Source organism: Carcharhinus amblyrhynchos, chromosome 10 (assembly GCF_965287045.1).
Source record: "Carcharhinus amblyrhynchos chromosome 10, sCarAmb.v2.hapA, whole genome shotgun sequence".
In the NCBI taxonomy this organism is placed as follows: Eukaryota; Metazoa; Chordata; class Chondrichthyes; order Carcharhiniformes; family Carcharhinidae; genus Carcharhinus; species Carcharhinus amblyrhynchos.
This window is the reverse complement of record NC_137333.1, coordinates 41,090,446-41,116,679: the sequence shown is the minus strand read 5'-3', so window position 1 is coordinate 41,116,679 and position 26,234 is coordinate 41,090,446. Positions and strand designations below refer to the sequence as shown.

At 39.7% G+C, this 26,234-nt stretch overlaps 1 protein-coding gene across 1 annotated transcript in view; it reads left to right on the top strand.

The window, feature by feature from the left end:
- The window catches only part of LOC145348875 (protein diaphanous homolog 3-like), a 527,933-nt gene that overhangs the window by 111,685 nt on the left and 390,014 nt on the right, over window positions 1-26,234 (top strand). Inside the window, exons 6-9 of the mRNA XM_080196908.1 lie at window positions 5,772-5,846; window positions 5,948-6,017; window positions 6,636-6,772; window positions 11,332-11,437. Coding sequence (XP_080053034.1) covers window positions 5,772-5,846; window positions 5,948-6,017; window positions 6,636-6,772; window positions 11,332-11,437 — 388 coding nt within the window. The remainder of the gene's footprint in view (window positions 1-5,771; window positions 5,847-5,947; window positions 6,018-6,635; window positions 6,773-11,331; window positions 11,438-26,234) is intronic.

Sequence of the window (26,234 nt, the reverse complement as noted above, 5' to 3'; positions counted from 1 at the left end):
AGGCAGTCACTTGTTGCAAAACCCTCACAGAAAAAGTTTGTTGGGGCGATTCTCCCAAAAGAATTCTACATGTCGAATTTGTTTAAAACTGGAGTAAATCACATTTTTTTTTCCCAGCAGGAAAAAATTCAAAATGAATCTCCCACATTTTGTGCACTGCAGAATGCACTAGCGTGATGCATGTGAAAAAGCTGAAGAGGCTGGCAGCATAGCCCAGAGCAGGCCACTGTACATGGGCTGATCTCAGTAATGAGATCGGCACATATGCAGTAACCCAGCACTGCTGGCCTCCCGATCGCTGGCTCCCTGGATATGTCTGGGCCTAGTCCGACACCAGCCCTCGATTTCTGCCCTGCCCTCCATTGGGCTCCACCCTTTGGTGATGCCTGATGCCTGGTAGGAAGTGCCAAGGTGCCCCTGGGGCATTGGCATTTTGCTGCTTGGAGTGCCAGGGACCAGGCTGGCACTGCCAAGCTGGCCATGCCCAAAGGGCACCCCTTTACCCCCAACATTCTAGGGGAGCATCAAGGCAGGGTAGGGCTGCCAGCTCCCCGTAAATGGGGAGCTATTGTAAACCTCGGTGGAGTAAAACACTCTGCTGGGGGGCAGGAGACTCTACCAGGCCCGTAGGCTGCAGTCCTGGGCCCGCTAATTACATGGTAAGTATATGAAAATACTGTTTTGCATAATTTATACAGCAATGTGCCAGAAATCGGAACAGAGGTAACGGCGCCAGAAATCCGGCTGCTGGAGACTCGCAGAGCGTGTGTCACACGGTGGGGAGTCTGCAAAATGGCTTCCATTTGATTCTCAGCACAGTGAACTGGAAGAATTGGCCTGCCCCCATCGCTGTCCCAAAAGGGTGACCCCTAATTTTAAAACGGTGCCTGCACAAGAGGAAACATCCTTTCCATGTCCACCTTATTAACACCATTCAGAATCCTGTATGCTTCAATCAAGTCACCCATCACCATTTTAAACTCCAGTGGAAACAAGCTCAGCCTAACCTTTCCTCAGAGGACAACTGGCTCATTTGAGGTCTCAATCTAATAAACTTCCTCTGAACTGCCTTGAGTGCATTTACATCCTTAAATATGGAGACCAAAATACCCATTATATTTGAGATGTGGTTTCACTAATGCCCTGTATAACTGAAGCATAACATCCTTACTTCTATATTCATTTCTTCTAATAAAAGATGATGTTCCGTTTGCCTTCTTAATTACTTGCTGTACCTGCATACTGATATGTGACTCATGCATTGAAACACTTAGGTCACTCCTCACCTCAGAATTATGCAACTGTTCTTGTATAAGTAATACTTCTTTATTCTTTCTGCCAATATGAACATTTTCCTACATTATACTCCATCTGTTATATTTTTGCCCACTCATTCAACCCATTTAATATCCATCTATAGTCTTCTTATATCCTCTTCATGGTTTACTTTCCTACCTATTTTTGTGTCATCTTCAAATTTAGCTACCATGTCTTCATACCCCTTATCTAAGTCATTCATATAAATTGTAAAAGGTTGAGGCTTCAGTTGTACTCTACCCATCACATCCTGACAATCAGAAAAAGATCTATTTGTGCATACTCTTTGTTTTCTGCCAGCTAGCTAATCAGTGCTGCTGAATGAAAGTGAATTTACACATGCTGAATTTAGCCCTTGTTAGAAAAATGGGAACAGAATGGTCCCATTCTGAGCTTCTTTTCGTCATACCTGATCCTCACCTTTGATCCATATCGCAGCAATCTAGAAGCAGGAGTAGGCCATTCAGCCCCTTGAGTCTGCTGCACCAATCAACAAGATCATGGTTGATCGACCTCAATACCATTTTCCAACATTATCCCCACATCCCTTGATATGTGAAATATCCAGAAATTTAGTGATTTCTGTCTTGAACATACTTGATGAGTGAGACTCCCCTGCCCTCTGGGGTGGAGAATTCCAAAGATTCACCACCATCTGAGTGAAGAAATTTCTCTCGTTTCAGTTCTAAATGTCCTGCCTCTTATTCTGAGACTGTGCCCCTTGGTTCTAGAAATGCAGCCGGGGAAACATCCTTTCTGCATCTTCTCTATTGAGCCCTGTAAAATTTTGTACATTTCAATGTGATTACCTCTCGTTCTTCCAAACTCTTAGAGAATAAATACCCAGTCTCTTCAGTCTCTCCTCACAGGACAATCTTGCCAATCCCAGGTCTGAGTCTGGTGAATCTGCATTGCACTCCCTTTGTAGCAAATATATCTTTGGGTAAGGGGACCAAAATGGTGCACAAAACTCCAGTTGTGGTCTCACCAAGGCTCTATCTAATTGCAGCAAGACATTTTTACTCCTGAACCCAAATGTGCTTTCCTAATGAAATGTCTGCACAGCAAAACACTGTGATTCTGACATTTGTAATTATTTAAATTGTTTAACCAAATTTGCTCTGGTAATGATAATGATCATGTGTGATTCTGTACTTTGAGATCTCAAGATTCATGGTATGGACTCAGTTCTGTTCAATTGATATAACTTATTCACTTTAAGTTAGCCAACAGCAAAATAATATAGATTTAAAATGCATTTATATTTTAGGGGCAGTTAAAAATCTGAGTCTCTGAGATTTTGTTTTGGGACCATGCATCTATTATTTTATTGTATTAATGATCTCCCTAAAGTGAGATCACACTTCCGAGTCATTTTCATGTTAATGGAGCTGGACCATTGTGCTTTACAGGTCTGCCAGAGTACAAATTAAGGAAAAAACATGGAAGTTCTCATAGCTACCTAACTATCTCATCTTCTTTAGATACAGGTATCAAATGAAATAAGTTGTGTGCAGGTGGAATAGGTTTGAGTAATTCATTAATACATCGTACTTAATTCTATTTCTGCAGATATGTGATTCATAGTTTTCTTCATAAGGTGAAGCCTATTTTCAAATGCACAAATTTTGATACTAAATTATCAGCATAATCTATTTTTTGACCCTCACTGCATTATTCTTTGCTTAATTGATGTGATTATAATTACCATATTCTGCTTTTTCTTTTTGAACACACCATTTTTCTCTTTTTTCTAATTGCCTCATTGAGGAAATCAGAGGGCCAACAATGTTGAAACAGCTAAGTCCTATGTCGCTTAATTAGCAGAAAAATTACAGTCAGCATCAATTTTTGCAATAAAAATCATTGTGTGGCTCATTGTAGCACTCTTGCCTCTGAGTCGGAAGGTTGTGAATTCAAGACTCATTGAAGACTTTAGCACAAAATCTAGGCTGGCAGTTAAGTTTTTTAATTCAAATGGGTCATGAGCTCCACTGGCAAAGCCAAGGTTTGTTTCCCATCCCTAATTGCCCTGGAGAAGGTAGTTGTGAGCTGCATTGATTAATCACTGCAGTCCATGTGGTGCAGTTAGACCCACAGTGCTGTTAGGGAGGGAATTCCAGGAGCAGTGATATGGTTCCAAGTCAGGATGGCATGTGGCTTGGAGGGGAACTTGCAGGCAGTGGTGTTAACAGACATCTGCTGTCCTTCCAGGTGGTGGAATTCAAGGTTTGTATGCGCTGTCTTGGCAGGTTGCTGTGGTGCAACTTACAGATGGTATTCACAGCTGCCTCTATGCACAGATGGTGAGAAGTGAATGTTTCAGATGATGGTTTGGGTGTTAATCAAGCAAGCTGTTTTGTCCTGGATGGCATTGAGGTTTTTGGATGCACCTCATCCAGGCAAGTGCAGAATGTTCCATCAAATTCCTAATTTACCATAGAATACCTACAATGTAAAAGGAGACAATGCAGCTCATCAAGTCTGCACCCACTCTCTGAAAGAGAATTCCATGCAGGTCCAACCCCACCCTACCCTCATTACCCTGTGCATTTTACCATGGCAAGTCCACTTGCCCTGCACATCTTTCAGCTGTGGGAGGAAGCCAGAAAACCCAGATGAAACCCACACAGACACTAGGAGAATGTGCAGACTCCCCAAAGGCTGTTACCCATGGCTGGAATTGAACCTGGGTCCTTTGTACTGTGAGGCAACTGTTCTAACTGTTGCGCAACTGTGAATGGGTGAAGAGGATTTGGAGAGTCAGGAGCTGGGTTATGTGTCACTGAACTTCCAGCCCTGACTTAGTCTTGTAGCTGCACCCCTTATATGGCTAGTCCAGTCATGTTTCCTTTAAATGGTGACCCACAAGATTTAGCCAGGGTAATACCATTGAGTGTAAAGGGGAGATGGTTGTTAGAGATTGTTACTGATCTTGTTAGAGATGCTTATTACCTGACACTTGTATGGCACATATAATACTTTGCATCCCAATCATTAATGTTATCCACATCATGGTGTATGCAGGCACAACCTGCTTCAGCATCTGAAGCATGGCAAGTGGCACTGAACACTGTCCAATCACCATGGTCTCAGGATACTGTGAAGGCCGTATAAGATTGAGATGAGGGGAGATTTTTTTCACTTGAGAATGGGGAACTTGTGGAAATCTCTACTACATAAAGCTGTGAAGGCAAAGCCACTGAATGTATTTAAGAAATAAATAGATTTCTATGCACTCAAGGTGTTAAAGGGTATTGGGATAGAATGAGAATATGGTGTTGAGATAGAGATCAGCCACAATTAAATTGAATGATGGAGTTGGCTTGGTGGGCTGAATGGCCTACTGCTATTTTCTATGTTTCCAACCCACAATATGTTGTTCGGATTTCCTTAGAATGTAAACGTTGCATAATCTTGAACAATGATAACTTGGATAAAATGTTGGTTCCTTCTATTCTAGATACAAAAGCATTGTTGGTAGTTGAATGATGGGCTATAATGTCAAAATGGACATTGTCCTAAACCTTGGGAGAATGCCTCCAGCAGTTTTAAAAAAAAACTAATAATATTGTGGTAGTGAATTCCTCATCCTCACTATTCTCTGGGTGAAGAAGTTTCTTCTGTATTCTGAGTTCTTGATGACAATCTTATATCGATGACCTCTAATTTTGCTGCTTTCTACAAGTGAGCACACTGTGCTATAACAAAGCATTTCCTGATTAAAGATCTCTAGTAGATCACCAGTCAGCCTTCTGTTTTTACATAGAACATAGAGCTTTGCTTATCAGTGTAAGCTCACAATTCTGATACATTCCTTGTGAATCTTTTGTATCTTCTCCAGTGTATCAATATATCATTTAAATAATATGGTGATCAGAGTCATACGCAGCACTCCTGATTGTGGTTTATTGAAGATTCAATACAAGTTGAGCGTAACTTCTCTACTTTTCAATTTTATCCCTCTCAAAATAAACCTGTGCGCTTTATTTGCTACACTTCGGTTTGATTAACTAGGTCCCTCTATTTCTCTATCCCATTTATATTACTATTTTCTTCTCTACACCATTTATACTCATGCCTCTTAATTGAGCATATGGGGAAAAACATCATTTGGCACGTGTATTCATGTTTTGTTGTCATTTCCTGCAATCTTCCTCAGTGTTGACTATTCCCCTCACAAAGTCTAAATTATTAACATTACATTCTGTCCATAGTTTTTATAATGAAAAATAAAAACAATTGATGCAAATTATTTTAAATGTATACTGCTTACATTCATTATATATAATGTCTTTGAATTTGAAGTTACATTTACTGCAAATTCTTTATTTCGAATAGAATCATTTTTTAATTGAGAAGTATTTATTAGTGCACCATGGTTGATTGCTTTCACCCTTTCCACTTTCCAGTGCTTTAGTTTTGTGATTGAATTTATTCTTTTTTTTTCCCAGTTGGGTAGGAAGCTTTGGAAACGAAGGTTTGAACCAGCTGTTGGATGTCCTGGAGAAGTTACTCAATAAGAAACAGTAAGTGCAGTTTCTAATTCTGTATTTCAAGTTGCCCATCTTATGAAATATCGTTTGGCTTTTAAATTAAAATAGAAGTTCTGTTTATGTTTTCATGATAGCCAAGAAAAAAACGATCGTAAGAGTCAACATAAAGTGATTCAGTGTTTGAGGGCATTCATGAACAATAAGGTAACTTAATTATTTAATGATATATTGCTGTGACATTTGATCTTGTTTTAGATGTGTGAGATTTATCTTATGTTTTTCACAAATGTGTGGCAATTTTTTTCCTTTCATCATTTCATGATGCTCTTTCTTTACAAGCTTGAGATGTAATGTTGTAATGCTGATTGTCCATTAAAGTTCAGAAAATGGACCTGCTGGAGATAACACATTTTTTCCTGCAAAATGGAGTGCAGCTATTGATGAAATGCAAGAATAACCCACTAAAAACAATCAAGTTTGATTTGAAATTTTGTGTATGTGTTTTTCTAAAATAACTAAGTTCACATGGAAATCAGCAATTAATGAAAATATGATATAGTAGTTGAATTCATTTTAAACAGTTAATCTAACCTTTGAAATTTATTTACTATTTTGCCCAATTCTGAAAATTATATCCGTGCATATGCAATGAATGTATTAAAATTGAACTGCAACTAATGGACTGTAATAAGTTTTTTTTGAACTGCTTTAGAAAATAAAAGCAAATTTATTTATTTAGTATCGATTGCAAATTAGGCAGTAAACCTGAAAAAGTAATTTTGTGACTAATATACAATAAATCTGCCACTTCACTAATTTTAGTATGGATTGGAAAGGATCTTGGGGGAAGAACGAAGTATATTCTTGCTGGCCAGAGCTATTGATCCAAGGCAGCCTAACATGATGACCGATGCAATCAAGCTTCTATCAGCAATTTGTATTGTTGGAGAGGAAAATATGTAAGTTGAAATGTGCACCTTTTCTTCTTGCCCCTTTTTCTTCTTGCCCCTTTTGAGTTAGTGTTATAATAGGTAACATTTGAAGGGATAACATGTATCCATTCCACTGGGAACCTAAATATATTACAGTTTACATGATGATGTTTATTTTTAATTAGGATGTATTTTCAAATAAACATAGCATGCTTTGTTTGTTGAAGGGCATAATTTTTCTTGCCCTTAATTGGATTTGTTTGTATTGCTTTGCTATGATGTAAGGATAAGGAAAGAAAATATAGCATATAATTCCCATGGTGATGCACTTCTTTATATTGATCTTTCCTCCATTAGATGAGTTTAAGGTCGATACTAATCCTCTCTGTTGAAAATTACGATTTTATTTACTGTTACTACAATGCATTATTAGTTGTGTTTAAGCATGTTTGCACAATTTAAATCCATCAACCACAATTAGTATTTAACAATGCCGCCTTCCGTATACATAGAATCATAGAAATATGCATATGGAAGGAGGCCATGTGGTTCATTATGCAGCAGCAGTTGACAAGTATCTGTCCAACTTGTGATCAGCAACCTTGTGAGCCCTTCAAGTGCATATTCAAGAATTTTTAAAAAATGTTATGAAGGTTTCTGCCTCAACCACAATTTCAGGCAATGATTTCCAGATCCTCACCAGTTTCTGAGTGAACAAAATTCTCCTTGAATCTCCTTTAAACCTTCTACTTGCTATCTTAAATCAATAGTCCCTGCTTATGGACCTCTCAGCCAAAGATCCGTTTCCAATCTTTGAAATATCAAAAATGATGAGGAACATTCAATCAGGTCTCCACTTAGCCTCCTCTGTTCCAACAAAAACAACCCTGGATGTCCAACCTTTCCTCATCAAAATTCTTCAGTCCAGGCAGCATCCTCATGTATCTCCTGTATCATCCACAGTGGAATCATATCATATCTCGTTGTGCGATGACCAGAACTGTATACAGTGTTCCAGCTGTGGCCTTAATAGGTTTTTATGTAGTTCTAGTATAACCTCCCAGCTCTTTTACTCCTTGACTAATGAAACAAATATCCCCGTTCCTTATGGCTAAAGCAACAAATATCCCCATTAGCCCATGGTTAATGAAAAAAAAATCCCCTGTGCCTTCTTAACCACCTTATCACCCTGTCCAGCTACCTTGACGGACCTGTGGACATGCATCCAAGGGCCCTCTGTTCCTCTTTAATTCTCATTGTTCTACCATTTATTGTGGATGCCTTTGTCTTCTTAGCTTTCCTCAGATCTATTATCTCATTAAAAGTTAATTAGTTTTGACTATTGGGTAGCTGCTGTAGCACTGACATGAGAGAATGTTGACACACCAATTAACCTATCTTGTTAGTGATGTTCTTAGAATATTTATAAGAGCAATTTGGGATATTTTTATAAAGATGAGATTCATTTGACAGTCATAGTTATAGATTTTACAGCATTTTATTCATTAAATATAACATATAACATGTCTGCAGTGTAAATAATATGTTAATAGTTAATAGAAATACAGATTCTCAACACATGAATGAAAAACGCTTTGAACATAAAGACAAGATTTGCAAGTGCAGTTAGTCAGCACTTGAAAGGCAAAAGTAAATACAACTCAACACAATGTCGACCTTTTTGCTAATAGACATGAATTATTATGTGTTATTAATTGGGTATTAATTATTTTAAGCAAGATATGAGCTAAAATTTGAAAATTGGAAGAAAAATAAATTATATCATTAAAGGAGGACTGTTGCAAATGCAAACTCATTTTCCGAGTCTTTAAACAAAATATCAGCACAAGTAACACAAAATAATTTGAAGGTATAGAAGTGTTAACTGACGACCAAAAGCAGTAATTGAAATCTGGAGGAAAAAGTTAGAATTGATATCAAGAAAAATCCATCAAGCAAGCTCTTGGAAGCAAAAACATTGGGATCAGATCAGATAAAGTGATTAGTGAATTAATACACCAGAGGAATGTGCTAAAAAAACTTTCTCATTTCTAACTTTTCTTGTATGTTTCTTTGATCTACAAATAGGAAAGGTTATTGAACATTATCTATAAGTTAAAATCAAATGTTATCATACACTGATGGAATCTACAGCGCAGAAGGAGGCCATTTGTCCCCTCGAGCCCATCAGGCCCTATCCTATCCCCGTAACCCCACTTATTTTACTCTCCTAATCCCCTGACATTAAGGGGCAATTTGTCCTGGCCAATCAACCTAACCCGCACATTTTTGGACTGTGGGAGGAAACCAGAGCACCCGGAGGAAATCCATACAGGGTTAATGTGCAAACTCCACGCAGGCAGACACCTGAGGCCGGAATTGAACCCGGGTCCCTGGTGCTGTGAGGCAGCAGTGCTAATCACTGTGCCACCGTGCTGCCCATTGTTTAGGTTTAAAACATGTCCTATAGAGTCATAGAGGTTAACAGCATGGAAACAGGCCCTTCAGCCCAACTTGCCCATGCTGTCCTTTTTTTAAACCCCAAAGCCTATCCCAATTGCCTGCATTTGGCCAATATCTTTCTATACCCATCGTACCCATGTTACTATCTAAATGCTTTTTAAAAGATAAAATTGTAGCCGCCTCTGTTACCACCTCTGGCAGCTTGTTCCAGACACTCACCACCCTCTGTGTGAAAAAATTGCCCCTCTGATCACATTTGTATTTCTCCCCTCTCACCTTAACCCTATGCCCTCTAGTGTCAGACTCCCTTATCTTTGGGAAAAGATATTGACTATCATCAATTTTGTCTATTCCCCTCATTATTTTATAGACCTCTATAAGATCACCCCTCAGCCTTCTACACTCCAGATAAAAAAGGCCCGGTCTATTCAGCCTGTCCTTATAACTCAATCCATCAAGTCGCGGTAGCATCCTAGTAAATCTTTTCTGCACTCTTTCTGGTTTAATAATGTCCTTTCTATAATAGGGTGACCAGAATTGCACACAGCATTCCAAGTATGGCCTTACCAATGTCTTGGACAACTTCAACAAGATGTCCCAACTCCTGTATTCAATGTTCTGACCAATGAAACCAAGCATGCTGAATGCCTTCTTCACCACTTTGTCCACCTGTGACTCCACTTTCAAGGAGCTATGACCATGTACCCTGAGATCTCTTTGTTCTGTAACTTTCCCCAACGCCCTACCATTAACTGAGTAAGTCCTGTCCTGGTTCAATCTACCAAAATGCATCACCTCACATTTGTCTAAATTAAACTCCATCTGCCATTTGTCAGCCTACTGGCCCAGTTGATCAAGATCCCATTGCAATTGGAGATAACTTTCTTCACTGTCCACTATGCCACCAATCTTGGTGTCATCTGGAAACTTACTAACCATGCCCTCTATATTCTCATCCAAATCATTAATATAAATAACAAATAACAGTGGACCCAGCACTGATCCCTGAGGCACACTGCTGGTCACAGACCTCCAGTTTGAAAAACAACTCTCTACAACCACCCTCTGGCTTCTGTCAAGAAGCCAATTTTGTATCCATTTAGAAATCTCACCCTGGATCCCGTGAGATTTAATCTTATGCAACAGCCTACCATGTGATAACTTGTCGAAGGCCTTGCTAAAATCCATGTATACAACATCAACTTCACTGCCCTCGTCTACCTTCTTGGTTCCCCTTCAAGAAACTCAAACACAAAGCCATGCTGACTGTCTCTAATCAGCCCTTGCATCTCTAAATGCCTGTAGATCCTGTCTCACAAAATACCTTCCAACAATTTACCCATCACAGATTGAAGGCTCACTGGCTTGTAGTTCCCAGGCTTTTCCCTGCAGCCCTTTTTAAACAAAGGTACAACATTTGCCACTCTCCAATCTTCAGGCACGTCACCTGTGACTATTGATTCAAATATCTCGGCTATGGGAGCCGCAATTTCCTCCCTAGCCTCCCACAATGTCCTGGGATATACTTCATCAGATCCCGGGGATTTATCTAACTTGATGCGCTTTAAGACTTGCAGCACCTCCTTTCCTGTAATATGTACACTCCTCAAAACATCACTACTTATTTTCCCAAGTTTCCTAACATCCATGGTTTTCTCAATAGTAAATACTGATGAGAAATATTTATTTAGGATCTCATTCATCTCTTGTGGATCTACACATAGATGACATTGTTGATCCTTAAGAGGCCCTACTCTCTTCCTTGTTACTTTTTTGTCTTTATGAATTTGTAGAAGCTCTTTGGATTCTACTTAGCCTTGTCTGCCAAAACAGGACATTGTATGTCCCTTTGAGGTATTGCTCCTCTTTAGTGATTTCTTCACACATGGAGAGAACCAGCCACTACATCTCTAGCCTAAAACATGGTACTCCCACCTTCAAAAGCTTTCACTTGCTGAATGATTAAAAATTATCTGTGTCAATTAAAAATTACTGTTTACTATCTGAGGCAGCAAATTGATGGGTAGAATGAAAAGTTCATTTAATTACCATATACAGCATAAATAGTGGTGCACTTGTTTAATTTTCTTTGCATTTGACGCTGGTGTTCAATTTTCTTTCAGCCTTGAAAATGTTTTAGAAGCCATAACAACAGCAGGAGAACTAAGGAAGTGGGAAAGATTCTACCCCATTGTGGAAGGTCTACATGACACCCCCATTCAATTAAAGGTGTGTTAACAATTGAGAATGTACCATTGGAATGAGGCGTGCATTAATCTTGAACATCATTTGTTTGCAAAATAATGGATCAACACATTACTTTGAAGTATTATGCCACAATTAATTTATCAATTCAGAACTTTAAAGGAGAATTTTATCGATCACAGTTGGTTCTTTAGCACTTCTGGAGCTGGATGGTGGATTATTGAAAAATTCTGAGCCATGAGACCTGATTTGCCACCATTAATTTAGATGTTTCACTTATTGTTTTGATTGTGAACCGATTCCTCTGTTTCCACATTTGAAAGCAGTAAATTCTCACAAAGATGAGCACCAGTTATACTTTTACCATTTTATAGCTGAGGTGTGTGTAAGTTGTAGCTCGACTGCAAGGGTTCCTTTCACCTGCTTCCTCTCAGTAGCCAAGGAGCTCCTTCCAGAATAGTAGTGTAGTTTTTCCTTTGAGAGATATTGCAGACATGGGGGACGATTCTTCCATGCCCGCCCTGGCCCCTGAAATATAATGCTATTCACGTTGGTGGCCTCTGCGTTGCATAGTGTGGGGGAGATTCTAGTGTGATCGTCCACTAAGAAAACCAGCGCTATCTACTCCAGTTTTCCTGCTAATTCAAAATGTAGAAATTTTTTTGGGAGATTTCCACCCATGTTCTTTACTGCATGACAAACACAAGAAGAATGCAAGGAACCACGTCAACCACTGTATATTGTCTCTTTCTGCATCATGAACGTCTTTGACCGTCAACTGTGAAAGCGTATGGCATATCCTATTCAATTTTGGCTGTCTTCACCAATGCAACAAGTAAAGACCCAAACTCACTGAAAACTGGGTCATACAAATTTTAACCATATACCTACCTACCTTCTCCATTTTCCTTGCAGTCAAGTAATATATCAGAAAATTTCAAACTGTTAGCAGCATTTTCTATTATTATTTAGATTTCCAATATTCGTAATTTATTTTATTCAAGTATTTTGGGCAAATTGTCAGATAAAATGCTTTTTGTTGTTATTTCCTTTTTCTCCATTCGTATTAAACTCTGTAAATGTTAAAGGTAAAGCCGCGATTGTCCCAGATGACCACAGGTTGTTCTACCCTTTGAGGGAGAGAGGTGACCAGTGGTGACTTAACCTGTGGATCACCACACCTCAGGTGAGGGGCAAAATAGAGAAGGTGGGCCTTTCCGAACCTCAGCCAATATGGGAATTGAATCCATGCTGTTCGAGTCACTCTCCATCACTAACCAGCTGATCAGACAACTGAGCTAAACTCTAAATAATTAATCATTTACATTTTTAATTACCTGAACTATTTTTCAATAATGCAAGGAAGAAAATTAACATGAGAACTGGGTGCACATGTCTTAAATCTACAAAATTTAGTAGGCAACTGAACCTGCTGATGAAAAACTTGCTAATGGCATGTTTGTGGGATTATTTGGCCTGTTAATGAATGAACAGTCATGGGTTTTGTTAATTAAGCTGTAATGAAGAAAAGTGTGCTGACTCCCATCCTTTTACAATAAAGTTTGCAATTAGATTGTATTTGAGAAATATTGAAAAAAAACTTAGCCACAGGAATTATTTTTAAAAGTTAATATTTCAAAGATTTGGATGTGAAAAAGTAAAGCATTAACTCATGCTATTGTGTTAATTCTGCAATGCTGAATTTGAAGTTTAAGTCCTTGTGGTGTCAGACTTTTGTTAATCGATTTTTGACTGAAAGAGTTGTCAGTGCTGTTCATACCATGTTTTGACCTTGACAAAGCCCATAGGAGATCAGCATTTTTCTGCATCGTAAAGAATTCACACATTTAATTAAAGAAAGCTGAATAAATTGTAAGGTAGACAAATGTAGAGGTGAAATAAAAATGGGACACATATTAGAATTAGTTACTAGACTGGTATGCCAGACTTACTGAACTGTAAGCTGAATAGTTTTGATGTTTACGTGTGAGCACGTTCTGAATCCTGTTGTCACAAGCCACGTTGATGTTATCTGTGAGGGCATCTCAACATGAGACACCAGTTCTTGGTGGTATATATTATTTTTTTCAAATGGTCTGAGGAATCACATGAAACCACCCATGCAAATAAGACGCCCAGTTATTAAAAGTTGTTTGTTAAATGAAAGAAAAGACATACACAGGAGCAAGACTATAATTCTAAAGGCACGTAAATACCAGGGTAATACACATGCACACAGTTTTGTCTAGGAATTACCCCTTGTTCCAAACTATATCCCCGATACCTGAACTCAGTAAGATTTCCCTGTTCCCCAAACAACATCCACCTTAAACAAATCTATGAGTCAAATCCAATTTATAGACACCACACAATACCAGGAGGGTGATCCAGTCTGGAAAGCATCTTTGCTTGGGTTCCGGGAAGATGGGTAAATTGCCTTTACAAAGGTTTTTGCATTAGTTTTGTTTTAAGATTTTAAAAGGACACCTTGGCTTTCCTGTATGATGGTGAACTGGCCTTCCATTCAGATGTTAAACTGGCGTGTCTGCTTCTGCAGGAGTTGACAATTATACCTACCTGGCTCTCCCTGATAATGATCACCGGATATTGGGCCTTCTGTCTCTCCTACATCCTGTCTCTTGAAAATTAGTGGTGGTTGGCACTACTGTATCATAGCTCAAGGACTTGGATTCAATTCCAACCATGAGGGATTGTTTATCTGAAGTTTGAATATTTCCCCATGTCTGTGTGGGTTTCTTCCCAGTACTCCAGTTTTCTCCCATAGTCTAAAGGTATGCAGGTTAGGTGCATTGGCCGTGCTAAGTTGCCCCATGCTATTCAAAGACGTGTAGGTTTGGCAGATTAGCCATGGTTAATATGTAGAGCCATGGAGATAGAGCGGAAGTGTGGGCCTGGGTGGCATGCTCTTTTGCAGAGTTGGAGAGTCAAATGGCTTCCTTCTCCATTGTAAGAATTCTATGGTTCTATGGTATAGCTCCCCTGATCTCTCTGCCATTTTGATAAACTACTTCCTATGACTATTTATATCTTACTGTATCTAAATGTCTGCTAATCTCGATACTGGGGAAAAGGATGAATCTCATCAGCCTCTTGAGTGAGCTCTTGCTGTTGCCAAGCAGAGTCGTCCTTGGTGCTAGGTACATTACAACCCATTATTCCCATTGTAAATTCTGAGTCTTGTTGCCAAGCAAATCCATGACATGTGAAATCATCATAACTCCTTTATTTTAAGTGCAAGTAATGGTAATATTAGTGTTATGCATGTCCCTTGTTGGAAGTGTGTACATTTACGCACCTTGAAAATAGTGTCAAGGTACGTAGCAATTTGGTTGGGGTGCAGTGACTGAATTTATATTTTCATTAGCACAAATTACAGAGGGAACAGCATTCCAAATATCCACAGTAAATACAGGAGAGCATCGACACAAAACTGCAGTGTTGTGCTTTGAAAAATGAAACATTGTGAGCATGTGTGTCTTCTTTCAAAAGAACAAAAGCATGATTCGTATTTATTTCACACTTTTCAAGTCCACAAAAGTCCAGAGCTATTTTTGAAATTTATTTAGTGTTTGTAATAGGGATTGTGGCACCAAGTTCCGACAAGCAGCACTGTGATTGACATCAGATAATCTGTTCCATTGATGTTGATTGAGGGAGAAATATTGATCAAGAAAACAGCGATAATTCCCCTGCTGTTCCTTTAAGCCTACCTGGCAGGGCGTCAGTTTAATATCTCATCTGAAAGAAGGCACTTCCAATAGTGCAATGCTCAATCAGTACTGCACCAGTGCAGTATTTGATTTTTATGTTTTAGACTTGGGCTGGATATTTCCCCCCATCAGAGGTAGGTGGGTCAAAAATTACCACTGCCAGTCAATGTGCCAGTTCCTTGGCTATTTTTATTGGGACCAGTTATTGGAATTTTCTGGAAGAACTTAATGAACCAGATGAGTTTCAATGATAGCTCACAGCTTTATTTGGAATCATGAGCTTTTGGAGTGCAGTTCTTTCATCAGGTAAGTAGAAGTAGGTTCACAAACATGGCATGTATAGGCAAAGACGCAATTGCAAAACAATTGGAATGTGAAGAATGGTTGGAATGTGAGCCTTTACAGGTAATCAAGTCTACAGGTGCAAACAGTGTGCGTCGAGAGAGGGTAATCACAAGTTAGAGGTGGGAATTGTCTCAAGCCAGGACAGTTAGCAGGAATTTGCAAACCCAGGCAACATGGTGGATGATATGAACCCAAGACTCTGGTTGAGGCTGTCCTACGCGTGAGGATCTTGGCTATCAGTTTCTCCTTGGTGATTCTGAATTGTCATTTGTCCTGAAGGCTGCTTTGGAGAACGCTTACCTGAAGATTGGAGACTGAATGCCCTTGACTGCTGAAGGGAAGACTTCTGCCTGGTGATGGTCGCGCAGTGTCCGTTCATCCACTGTTGTAACATCTGCATGATCTTGCTGATGTACTACATCAGGACGTACTTCCCTGTAGCATATGAGATAGACAGCATTGGCCGAGTTGCATGAGTTCTGGCTTAAGACAATTCACATCTTGAGATAATTTGCACCTCTTTAATCTGTGATTATCCCTCTTTTGACGCACACTTTTTTTTTACCTGTAAAGGCTTGATTGTATGTAAAGGCTTGCCTTCCAACCATTCTTAACATTCCAATCTGTAATTATCTTGCAGTTGTGTCTTTGCCTATATATGCCATGTTTGTGAACCTACCTCCACTCACCTGATGAAGGAGCAATGTTCTGAAAACTTGTGATTCTAAATAAACTGTTGGGCTTTAATCTGGTGTTATGAGGCTTCTTACTGTGTCCATTCCAGTCCAACAACGGCATCACAGTTTTTATGATAATTGACAATAATTTCATTGTCACCATTCCTGAGCTGAGCTTTATATTCCATATTTATTAATTGAACCAGCTGCTGTGATGTGATTTGAACCGATGTCCCCAGAGTGAGTCTTGGCTTTTGATTACTCGTCCAGTGACAATACTGCTATTCCGCAGTCTGTTCTGCTGCTGTCCTTAATTGAACAGAGAACATGTATCTTTGCCAATCAAGGGGTGCCCCTTGGGCACTTCAAGGAGTCATTGTTTTCCTTTGGAGTTAGTTTTGGGACCAAGAAACTATCCTGATTTCTGCTTCCAGCCTCTGGATGTGACTTGAATCCAGAATATTACCAATTGGGTCACAGATTAATGCCACGAGGATGAAAATCTCTGTTCAGGAATGCCAGTGCACATGTGAACTTGTTTACATTAGAAACATATTTTGTTTGAAGAGGTAATGTTCATCGTTTTGAGAGAAATGGATTGTCCGGATTGTTGCTGGTGATTTGGATTGAACAGTGAACAAAAATGTGGAAGATACAGGATTAATTCAGCAAGCCTGAAAGGATCCTTAAAAAAAAAACACGAGGTATGGACATCACTGACGAGACCAGCATGTATTCTCTTGTTAACAGGATATAAAATACTTAGAATGGTGTTCCAATGGAAACAATGGACTTTGGATCAATTTATTTCTTCCAAAAGAATCCAGAAAAGTCCTCTTGAGAAGTCTTGAATGGACTTGAAATTTACACAATTAAATATTGACTTAGTTGCTCAAGTATTCAGTGGGTGCCAGAGTTCTAGTGCTGCTTGCCAAGGAGGTCTAGATAGAGAGGAAAGGGAGTGTGTCAAGTGGAATGAACAGTAAATTAATAAATATTCTGGATTTTTGCTCAATTACTGGGAGTTCAAGGAATATTTAAACAGGCATTTTCCTCAGGAGTATAGTCCATATTGGGGTTGATTGTATGATCAGTTAATGTAGTAGACTTAAGATGCGAATGGTGCCTTACTGAATGCTATTTCTGTATTTGGAGAGTTTGCATAACAATTTATTCATATTCTGAAAGATAACCTCTAATTGTAATATTTAAGATACTAATCTGTTGAAATGTGCTGGCCTTTTGACATTCAGTTCTTAAAATGATGCTGAATATACAAATTAGTGTATTAGCAGTTATGCACGGGAGAAGGATTTACATCGGCTTTGATGAATTCCTAACCTTATGGAATGGAGGATTACAGAGGGTGATTGAAAGCTCCACAATCTTTCAGAAATCAAGAGTTAGAAAAGTTTTAAAATTGTGAGGTTCCAAGCCTAGTCTGAAGTTTCTGCCACTCGTGCTGAAATGAAATCTGATATGAGACACCAGAGTCAGAGGACCACACCGGTCTGGATGAAATCAGGTGAAAGAAATTTTCCAGGATAGAGAAAGTTGAGATCATTGGCAGATTTATAGACATTGTTTTTAAATTCTCTATGTTAGGGGAAGGGAAGTAATGCTAATCAGCAATGGCTTAAGTGACAAATGAGTGGCAGAAACTTCAGACATAATAGACTACAAGATGAAAGCATGTAAAATTGCCAACACCAGTTCATCGCTCCCCGATGAGTTCAATGTATTCCATGCCTGTTTTGAGCAAGAAATAAGTGAGAGCACCCCTCTACCCCAGAAATCTCAGATGAACCTGAAGTCAATTCGCAGAAAGCGACTGACCCAGATGAGGTACCTGAACGAGCACTCAGGTTGTGCACAGACCAGCTGGCAGAGGTACTTACAGACATCTTCAACCCTTCTTTACACTAATCTGGGGTTCCTATCTGCCTCAAAAAGATGATCGTTTCCCCGGTACCGAAGAAAAGCCAAGCAGCGTGCCTTAATGACATCCATCATTTTGAAGTGCTTTGAAAGGTTAGTCATGGCACGAATCAGTTCCTGCCTCCCAGATTGTTTGGATCCACTATGGTTCACCTATTGCCGCAACAGGTCCACAGCACTCACCAGCTTCCTGGCCCTGCACTCAAGCCTGGAACACCTAAATAACAAAGACACCCATTATCAGTCTCTTATTTGTTGACTACAGCTCAGCCTTCAACATCATTATTCCTACAAAACTCATCTCCAAACTCTGTGGCCTTGTTCCTCCCTCTGTAACTGGATTCTGAACTTCCAAACCCATGGACTGTAATCAGTAAGGATAGGCAACAATACCTCCCCCACGATCATCCTTAACACTGGTGCCCCTCGAGACTGTGTCCTCAAACCCTTGCTATACTCCTCATACACCTATGACTGTGTAGCCAAATTCACCTTCAATTCTATTTTCAAGTTTGCTGACAACACCACCGTAGCAGATCGGATCTCAAACAATGATGATACAGAGTACAGGAATGAGATTGAGAATCTGGTGAACTGGTGCGATGATTATCATCCCTTCCTCATTGTCAACAAAATGAAGGAGATCGTCATCGACTTCAGGAAGCATAGTGGAGAACATGCCCCTGTTTACATCAATGGGGATGAAGTAGAAATGGTCAAGAGCTTCAAGCTTCAAGATCACCAACAACCTAACCTGGTCCCTCTATGCTACAGTTAAGAAAGCCCATCAACTTTCTACTACTTTCCTCTACTTTCTCAGAAGACTAAGGAAATTTAGCATGTTCGCTACGGCTCTCACCAGTTTTTACAGATGCGCCATAGAAATAATTCTTTCTAGTTGTATCACAGCTTGGTATGCCTTCTGCCCTGTCCAAGACTGCAAGAAACTACAAAGATTTGTGAATGAAGCTCAGTCTATCAACCAAACCAGCTTCCCAACCATTGACTAGTGGAGTGCCCCAGGGGTCGGTGCTGGGGCCTCAGCTATTTACCATTTATTTAGATGATCTGGAGGAGGGGACCGAGTGTATGGTGTCGAAATTTGCTGATGACACCAAGATTGGTGGAACGGCAAATTGCGTGGAGGGTGTGGAGAGTCTGCAGAAGGATCTAGATAGGCTGGGCGAATGGGCCAGGAAATGGCAAATGGAATTTAATGTTGGCAAGTGCGAGGTGGTCCACTTTGGTAGGAATAATGGTAGGAAGGACTATTACTTAGGTGGCAAAAAACTGCAGCATGCAACAGTGCAGAGGGACCTTGGGGTCCTTGTGCACGAGTCGCAAAAACCCAGCCTGCAGGTGCAGCAGGTGGTCAGGAAGGCTAATGGGATGCTGGCCTTCATAGCGAGGGGGATTGAATATAAAAGTAGGGAGGTCTTGCTGCAGCTATATAGGGCATTGGTGAGGCCGCAGCTGGAGTACTGTGTGCAGTTTTGGTCGCCGTGCTTACGCAAGGATATTTTGGCCTTGGAGGGAGTGCAGAGGAGGTTTACTAAACTGATACCGGAGTTGAGGGGGTTGAGCTATGAGGAGAGGCTGAATAAACTAGGCTTGTACTCGTTAGAGTTTAGAAGAATGAGGGGAGATCTCATTGAGACATATAAGGTGATGAATGGGATGGATAGGATAGAGGTGGAGAGACTCCTCCCGCTCAGAAAGGACAGTAGGACTAGGGGGCACAGCCTCAAGATAAAGGGGGGGGGGGCGGTTTAGAACAGAGTTGAGGAGGAACTTCTTCACTCAAAGGGTGGTGAATCTCTGGAATTCTCTGCCCGTTGAAGTGGTGGAGGCTGCCTCGTTAAATATTTTTAAGACGCGGGTTGATAGGTTTTTGATAAGCGAGGAGATTAAGGGTTATGGGGAGAGAGCGGGAAAGTGGAACTGAGCCACGACAGATCAGCCATGATCTTATTGAATGGCGGGGCAGGCTCGAAGGGCTAGATGGCCTACTCCTGCTCCTAGTTCTTATGTTCTTATGGCACTGTCTATACTTTTTGCTGCCTTGGAAAAGCAGCCAGCATAATTCCGGACCCTATGCATCCAGGACATCCTCTTCCACCTTCATCCATCAAGAAAAAAATACAAAATTCTGAGGACACGTACCAACCAACTCAAGAACAGCTTCTTTCCCGCTGCCAAGAGACTTTTGAATGGACTGTCTCTCATTAAGTTGATCTTTCTCTACAACCTCTCTATGACTGTAACGTTACAATTTGCACTCTCTCATTTCCTTCCCTATGAATGGTATGCTTTGTCTGTATAGTACGCAAGAAATAATACTTTTCACTAACACGTGACAATAAATCAAAAATTAATGCAGGGTGAGATATATTGTGGAACTTTGTAGAAGATGGGTTTATGGTTATTGAGAGGCCAGCAACCAAAATGATTAATATAGAATCATAGAATATTTATAGCACATAAGTAGGCCATTTGACCCATCATGTCTGTGCTGGTTCTCTGTGACTGACTCAGCTCTTCTCACTCTGCTGCCTTTTCCTCTTTCCCCTGCAAATCTTCTCTGATTAATTGATTATCCATTTCTCTTCATGTAGCCATGATTGAAATACTTCACCACTGATTAAGGCAGCGTATTCCAGGTCCTAACAACTCACTGAATGAAAGATTTATCAGCATTTCATCTCTGGTTCTTTTTGCCACTTTAAATCTGTTTCCTTTCTATTTACTCAGTCAGGGATCCTCATGATTTCAAACAGCTTCATCAAACCTCCTCTCAACCACCTCTTCTTAAAGGAGAACAACTCCAACTTCTCCAGTCTATCAACATTACTGAAGTCTCTTTTAAGAACAATTCTTGTAAATCTTTTCTGCACCCTTGCCAATTCGTTTACATCTTTCTTAGAGTACAGTACCCAGAACTGGATGCAATGCTCCAGTTGAGGATGATCCACTGTTTTATAAAGGTTCACCTTGACTTCTTTGCTCCTGTACTCTGAGCTGGATTTTGTGGGTCACCGTGGGCAGGAAATCAGGTGGGTGGATCTATAAAACAGGAGTTAGTTGAATTGACTTTTTAAAAGAATGTTCTGAGTTGTTTTATTGAAAATATTGTGTGTTTTCAAATGCTGTGATTGTCTTTGATGCTGTGGTGCAATTTATCACAGCTGTCAAAATGTCAGCAGAACTTTCAGAGCAGATTGTTGGATGTTGATCTGCCTGAAACTTCCTCAGTGAGGTGTAACTTTTTAACAAGAAATTTTTTTTTTAGCTTTGCAATTATAGAACATCAAACAGACTGGAAAATCCTCCAAAGAAGAATAGTGTAGTTATATTCATGTTTAGTTAACACATGGAGGAGATAAGTGCTCTACTAAGCGTCCTGTTCACTTATTTAATATTGCCTTTTATCATCCTTTCTATCGAAATATAATTTCATTTTTCCAGAACTAAATTTCATCTATGTGTCCACTCATTCTACTTGCTGATTTGTGTCCTTTTGAAGTCTACCACTATCATCCTCACAGTTCAGAATACTTCCAAGGTTTGTCATATGGAGATTTTGAAATTGTGCCTTGTGCAGGTCATTAATGTAGGTAACATCCTCCAGTCTGAAAAGCAACCATGCAGCACTGCTCATCGTTTTCTGTAACTCAGTCACCAGAGGAGTGTCCCAGAGATCTGTTCTGGGACCCTTGCTGTTTATGATTTTTATAAATGACCTGAATGAGGAAGTGGAGGGATGGGTTGGTAAGTTTGCCGATGACACGAAGGTTGGAGGTGTTGTGGATAGTTTGGAGAGATGTCAGAAGTTGTAGCGTGACATAGGCTGCAAGACTGGGCGGAAAAGTGGCAGACGGACTTCAACCCGGATAAGTGTGTGGTCGTTCATTTTGGCAGGTCAAATGGGATGAAGGAATATAATATTAAGGGTAACATTCTTAGCAGTGTGGAAGATCAGAAGGATCTTGGGGTCGGGGTTCATTGGACTCTCAAATCAGCTTCGCAGGTAGGGGATGTGGTTAAGAAGGCGTATGGTGTACTGGCTTTCAGCAATCGAGGAATTGAGTTTAAGAGTCGGTAGATAATGCTGCAGCTGTCTAAGACCCTGGTCAGACCCTACTTAGAGTACTGTGCTGAGTTCTGGTCACCTCATTACAGGAAGGATGTGGAAGCCATAGAAAGGGTGCAGAGGAGATTTACAATGATGTTGCCTGGATTGGATGGCATGCCTTATGAGGTTAGGTTGAGAGAGCTTGGTCTTTTTTCCTTGGAGAGACGAAGGATGAGAGGTGAACTGATAGAGCTGTATAAGATGTTGAGAGGTATTGATTGGGTGAATTCTCAGAGGCTTTTTCCCAGGGCTGAAATGGCTGCCACAAGAGGACAGAGGTTTAGGGTGCTGGGGAGTAGGTACAGAGGAGATGTCAGGGGTAAGTTTTTCACTCAGAGGGTGGTAGGTACGTGGAATTGGCAGCTGGCGGTGGTGTTGGAGACAGATTCGACAGGGTCTTTTAAGAGACTTCTGGATGAGTACATGGGACTTAGTAGGATTGAGGGTTATAGGTAAGCCTAGTAGGTGGAGATGTGATCGGCATAACTTGTGGACCGAAGGGCCTGTTTGTGCTGTAGTTTTTCTATGTTCTATGTTCTAACTCAGTCAACTTCATATCCATGGTGCAACAAGCCCTTTTATTCCATGTGCTTCAATTTTGCTGACAAGCATGTTAATGTGGCACTTTCTCAAATGCCTTTTGGAAATTTTTGGATGGCCCTCATCAACCTTGTCCGTTACTGCACCAAAAAACTCAAAAATAGTTAAACAGGATATGCCCATAACAAATTCATTATGCTTTCCTTAATCTACATTTGACCAGGTGAACACTAATTTGTCCCAGATTATAATTTTATAAAATTTCCCACCACTCAGATTAAACAAACTTTTAAACAGGGTGTAATATTTGCAATTCTCCAATCCTCTGGCATTACCCTCATATTTACGGAGGATTGGATGATTATGGTCAGTGCCTTCATAATTTCCACCCTTACTTCCCTCTGTCCTTGGGTGCATCCCATCTGATCCTTGGGACTTAACAACTTTTAAGTGTAGCCAACTTTTGTAACATTTGCTCTGAATCAATTTTTATCTTGTTATTTCATATTTCTTCTCTTTCACTATGACTTTGCAGCATATTCGTTTTTGGTAAAGACAGATACAAAGTAGTTATTTATTATCCTAGCCATATCCTCGCCTTTTTGTATAAATGCCCTCTTTGGTTCCTTATCAAACCCATTTTTCTTTTTTAATAACTGTTTACAATGTCTACTGTTATAATCCCTGTGGTAGAACCATAAACCAAAGCTACCAGAGAACTTGCAATTTAAATTGACAATAAGGTTTCACTTTTTGCAGCATTTATTTTAACATGAATTAGAACTAATGTAAACCAAACATGAATTAAAAACTTAAAAAAGTAAATTTCACTTTAAGTAGCTGATACAATGAAAGCAAACACCTGCACCACTCCCTGCACAAATGTAGTATGGTTGCAGTGGGGACAGTGACGTCCTGGTGTTTCACTGGCAAGAAGATGCTAGGTGTAGATAATGGCATTGTGCTGGTTTTGAGTAGATAGTTGGTCTCCAATCTCACAGCGAAATGTTAAAAATGCCAGGCTTTCTGAATGGTTATATTTAAAACTATCTATATAATTTCAAAGTAAAATGGAGTTGGGAGTCTAAAAGATAGTTAATCCACATTGCTGCCTGCATACAAAACCCATGTAATTCTTATTGCTCTGGGGATAGACTTTAGGAAGGGATTGTTCTTAGCAAGGCATTATAATATTGGGCTCCAGGTTTTTTCTTGGGATATTCTGCTATCTCACAGACAAGGTAAGTTTGCATGAATTTGAAGAGAGAGAGCAGAGAAATAGATGCAGCCATTCTCTTTTTCACTACACAGAAATTGGACAGTCATGATTGGATTGAACAGATCAAGTCCCTGAAAATTTAACTGAGATTATAAGATTTCTCCAATTTTGGCTTGACAAGTGAACTTCAATGCACATGAATTTGATGATTAGAAGTTATCAGTTGAAAATGGAAAAGCAAGCAAGTCATTGGATGCCGTGATTAATTATTGAGCTGATTCTTGAAATATGTGAAGTCCTCTTAAGGGACAGAGTGGAGTGTAGCTGTAATGGGGATGTTTTGGTCTTTTTTGAAAGTTAAGTTCTTCCCTGGGGTTTGCTGACAAAAATAGTATTCCATCAATCTAAAATAAACTAAAAGCAGAAAATGCTAGATTAACTCTGTTGCCAGACCTGCTGAGTTTATGTTTTGAGTTCCTTCTGCAGAATGAACTAGGATTGCTAGTATTTAGTCTATGTTGTTATGAGTTTGGTAACTCTTAAAACTTGAAATCATATTGTGTGATTGTAAAGATGCACTGTCACAGACCTCATTAATGCACACAAAAGATACTTATAAGAATTGTATGACAACCTCATGACTGTAACTAGCTGCTAAAATGTGTCTCCTCTTGGGAGTTTTTCTCACCATGGGGTGTTTCCACATTCTGAGCCCCAATTTGTCTCACAGGCAATGTGACCGTTACTTCGCTGTGTTGCCCTTAAAGGGACAATCACCGCAGTGATCTTTCCAGTCAGTTTCTGGCGATTCACATAACTTCTTAAATGTTGTTGGGCATCATGGAAATTATACCATGCACATCAGATGTAAGGTATGAATTGGTGAGTGTGGAGTCACATGTCGACCAGACCAAATAATGACAGATTCCTGACCCTAAAAGGCAGTAGAGAACCAAATGGGTTTTGTGTGGTAATCTGATAGTTTATAGTCACCATCCCTGAGACAATTTCTTAATTAATTGCACATTAGTCTGGGCCTCTGGTCCAATTGTGTTACCACAATGCCACTGTGTCCACTACAATAGATAGAATTCAATGAGCTGATAGCTGATGTGCAACCACAGAGATTTTGTGGGAACTGCTATGATGCACATGTGGCAACCTAACATTCCAAACACTTCTATACCAAGAAATCAAATTCAGAACTGATTCCTAGCGGGTGAATGATTCTTCTTCAAACTTGGTTTGTAACACTTATGAGGAATCCCAGAAGTGAAGCACAAGGTAGTCCAAAGGGAATCAGCTGACCACCACGTACACCATTGAATAAACTTTTGTTGATGTTGAAGGTGCATGTCAAGTGCTCAAACAAGTGAGGAATCATCATGACATCTTTGCACAGCAGAGAGGATTACAAATGGAGAGAGGAATGTCAGGGCACTTATCAATGATCTTTTGAGGAGAACATTGAGGAGGAGAAGGATCATAATGAGCGCTATAAGACCAGTGATGTGTGCTCCTTTCTGGATTGCTATACAGTGGACAGTTGGTAACCCAGTTAATTGACTGTTAAATGGCTCTGGTGGATGTTGGTGTTCCCTTTGGCTGGCTCCCTAATAACATTTTAGCCCTGTGGGGGCAGTGGGAATTTGGTATAATTCAGCATATGTCAAAAGTTCAGCATTTGATTTGGTGAGCAGAAGAGAGTTAGTATCCTGTTCTAATTGTTTTGAGAATTGTGCAGATTCCACTGTTCTGTTATTGTCAAGTCTTGCCTAAAGAAGTTTCATTTTCTTATCTTTTTAGATTTTCTAGTTAGCAGCCGAATAGATAATTTTGTAAATGCTATTGCCAGGTTTTGTGAGGTGATACTTTGAAAGCTTTAACATAGCTTTAAAATTTGTACATGATTCCTAACTAGTTCTTTGAAGCATATAATAGCTAAACCAAAAAAAGCAAATTTGATCTTTATGTACCATTTCTGAAAACATGGTATAAGTTACAAGTTTGATATTTTCACACATTTCAAGTAACAAAATTGATCAAATCAATTTGACAAATGATTTTGCTTTTTGTTGCTTTAAGTTTTGAAGTGAATTCTGTGATAAAATATGGTCTAAAAGCATCTTGAGTTGCATTCTAAATTTATGCCAAATAGAAGAGAGAATCGCTGCTGTGTGTGCTATTGTGCAGTCAGTCTCAGGAGTACTTTATGGATTGAGAGTATACCAGCTGAAAT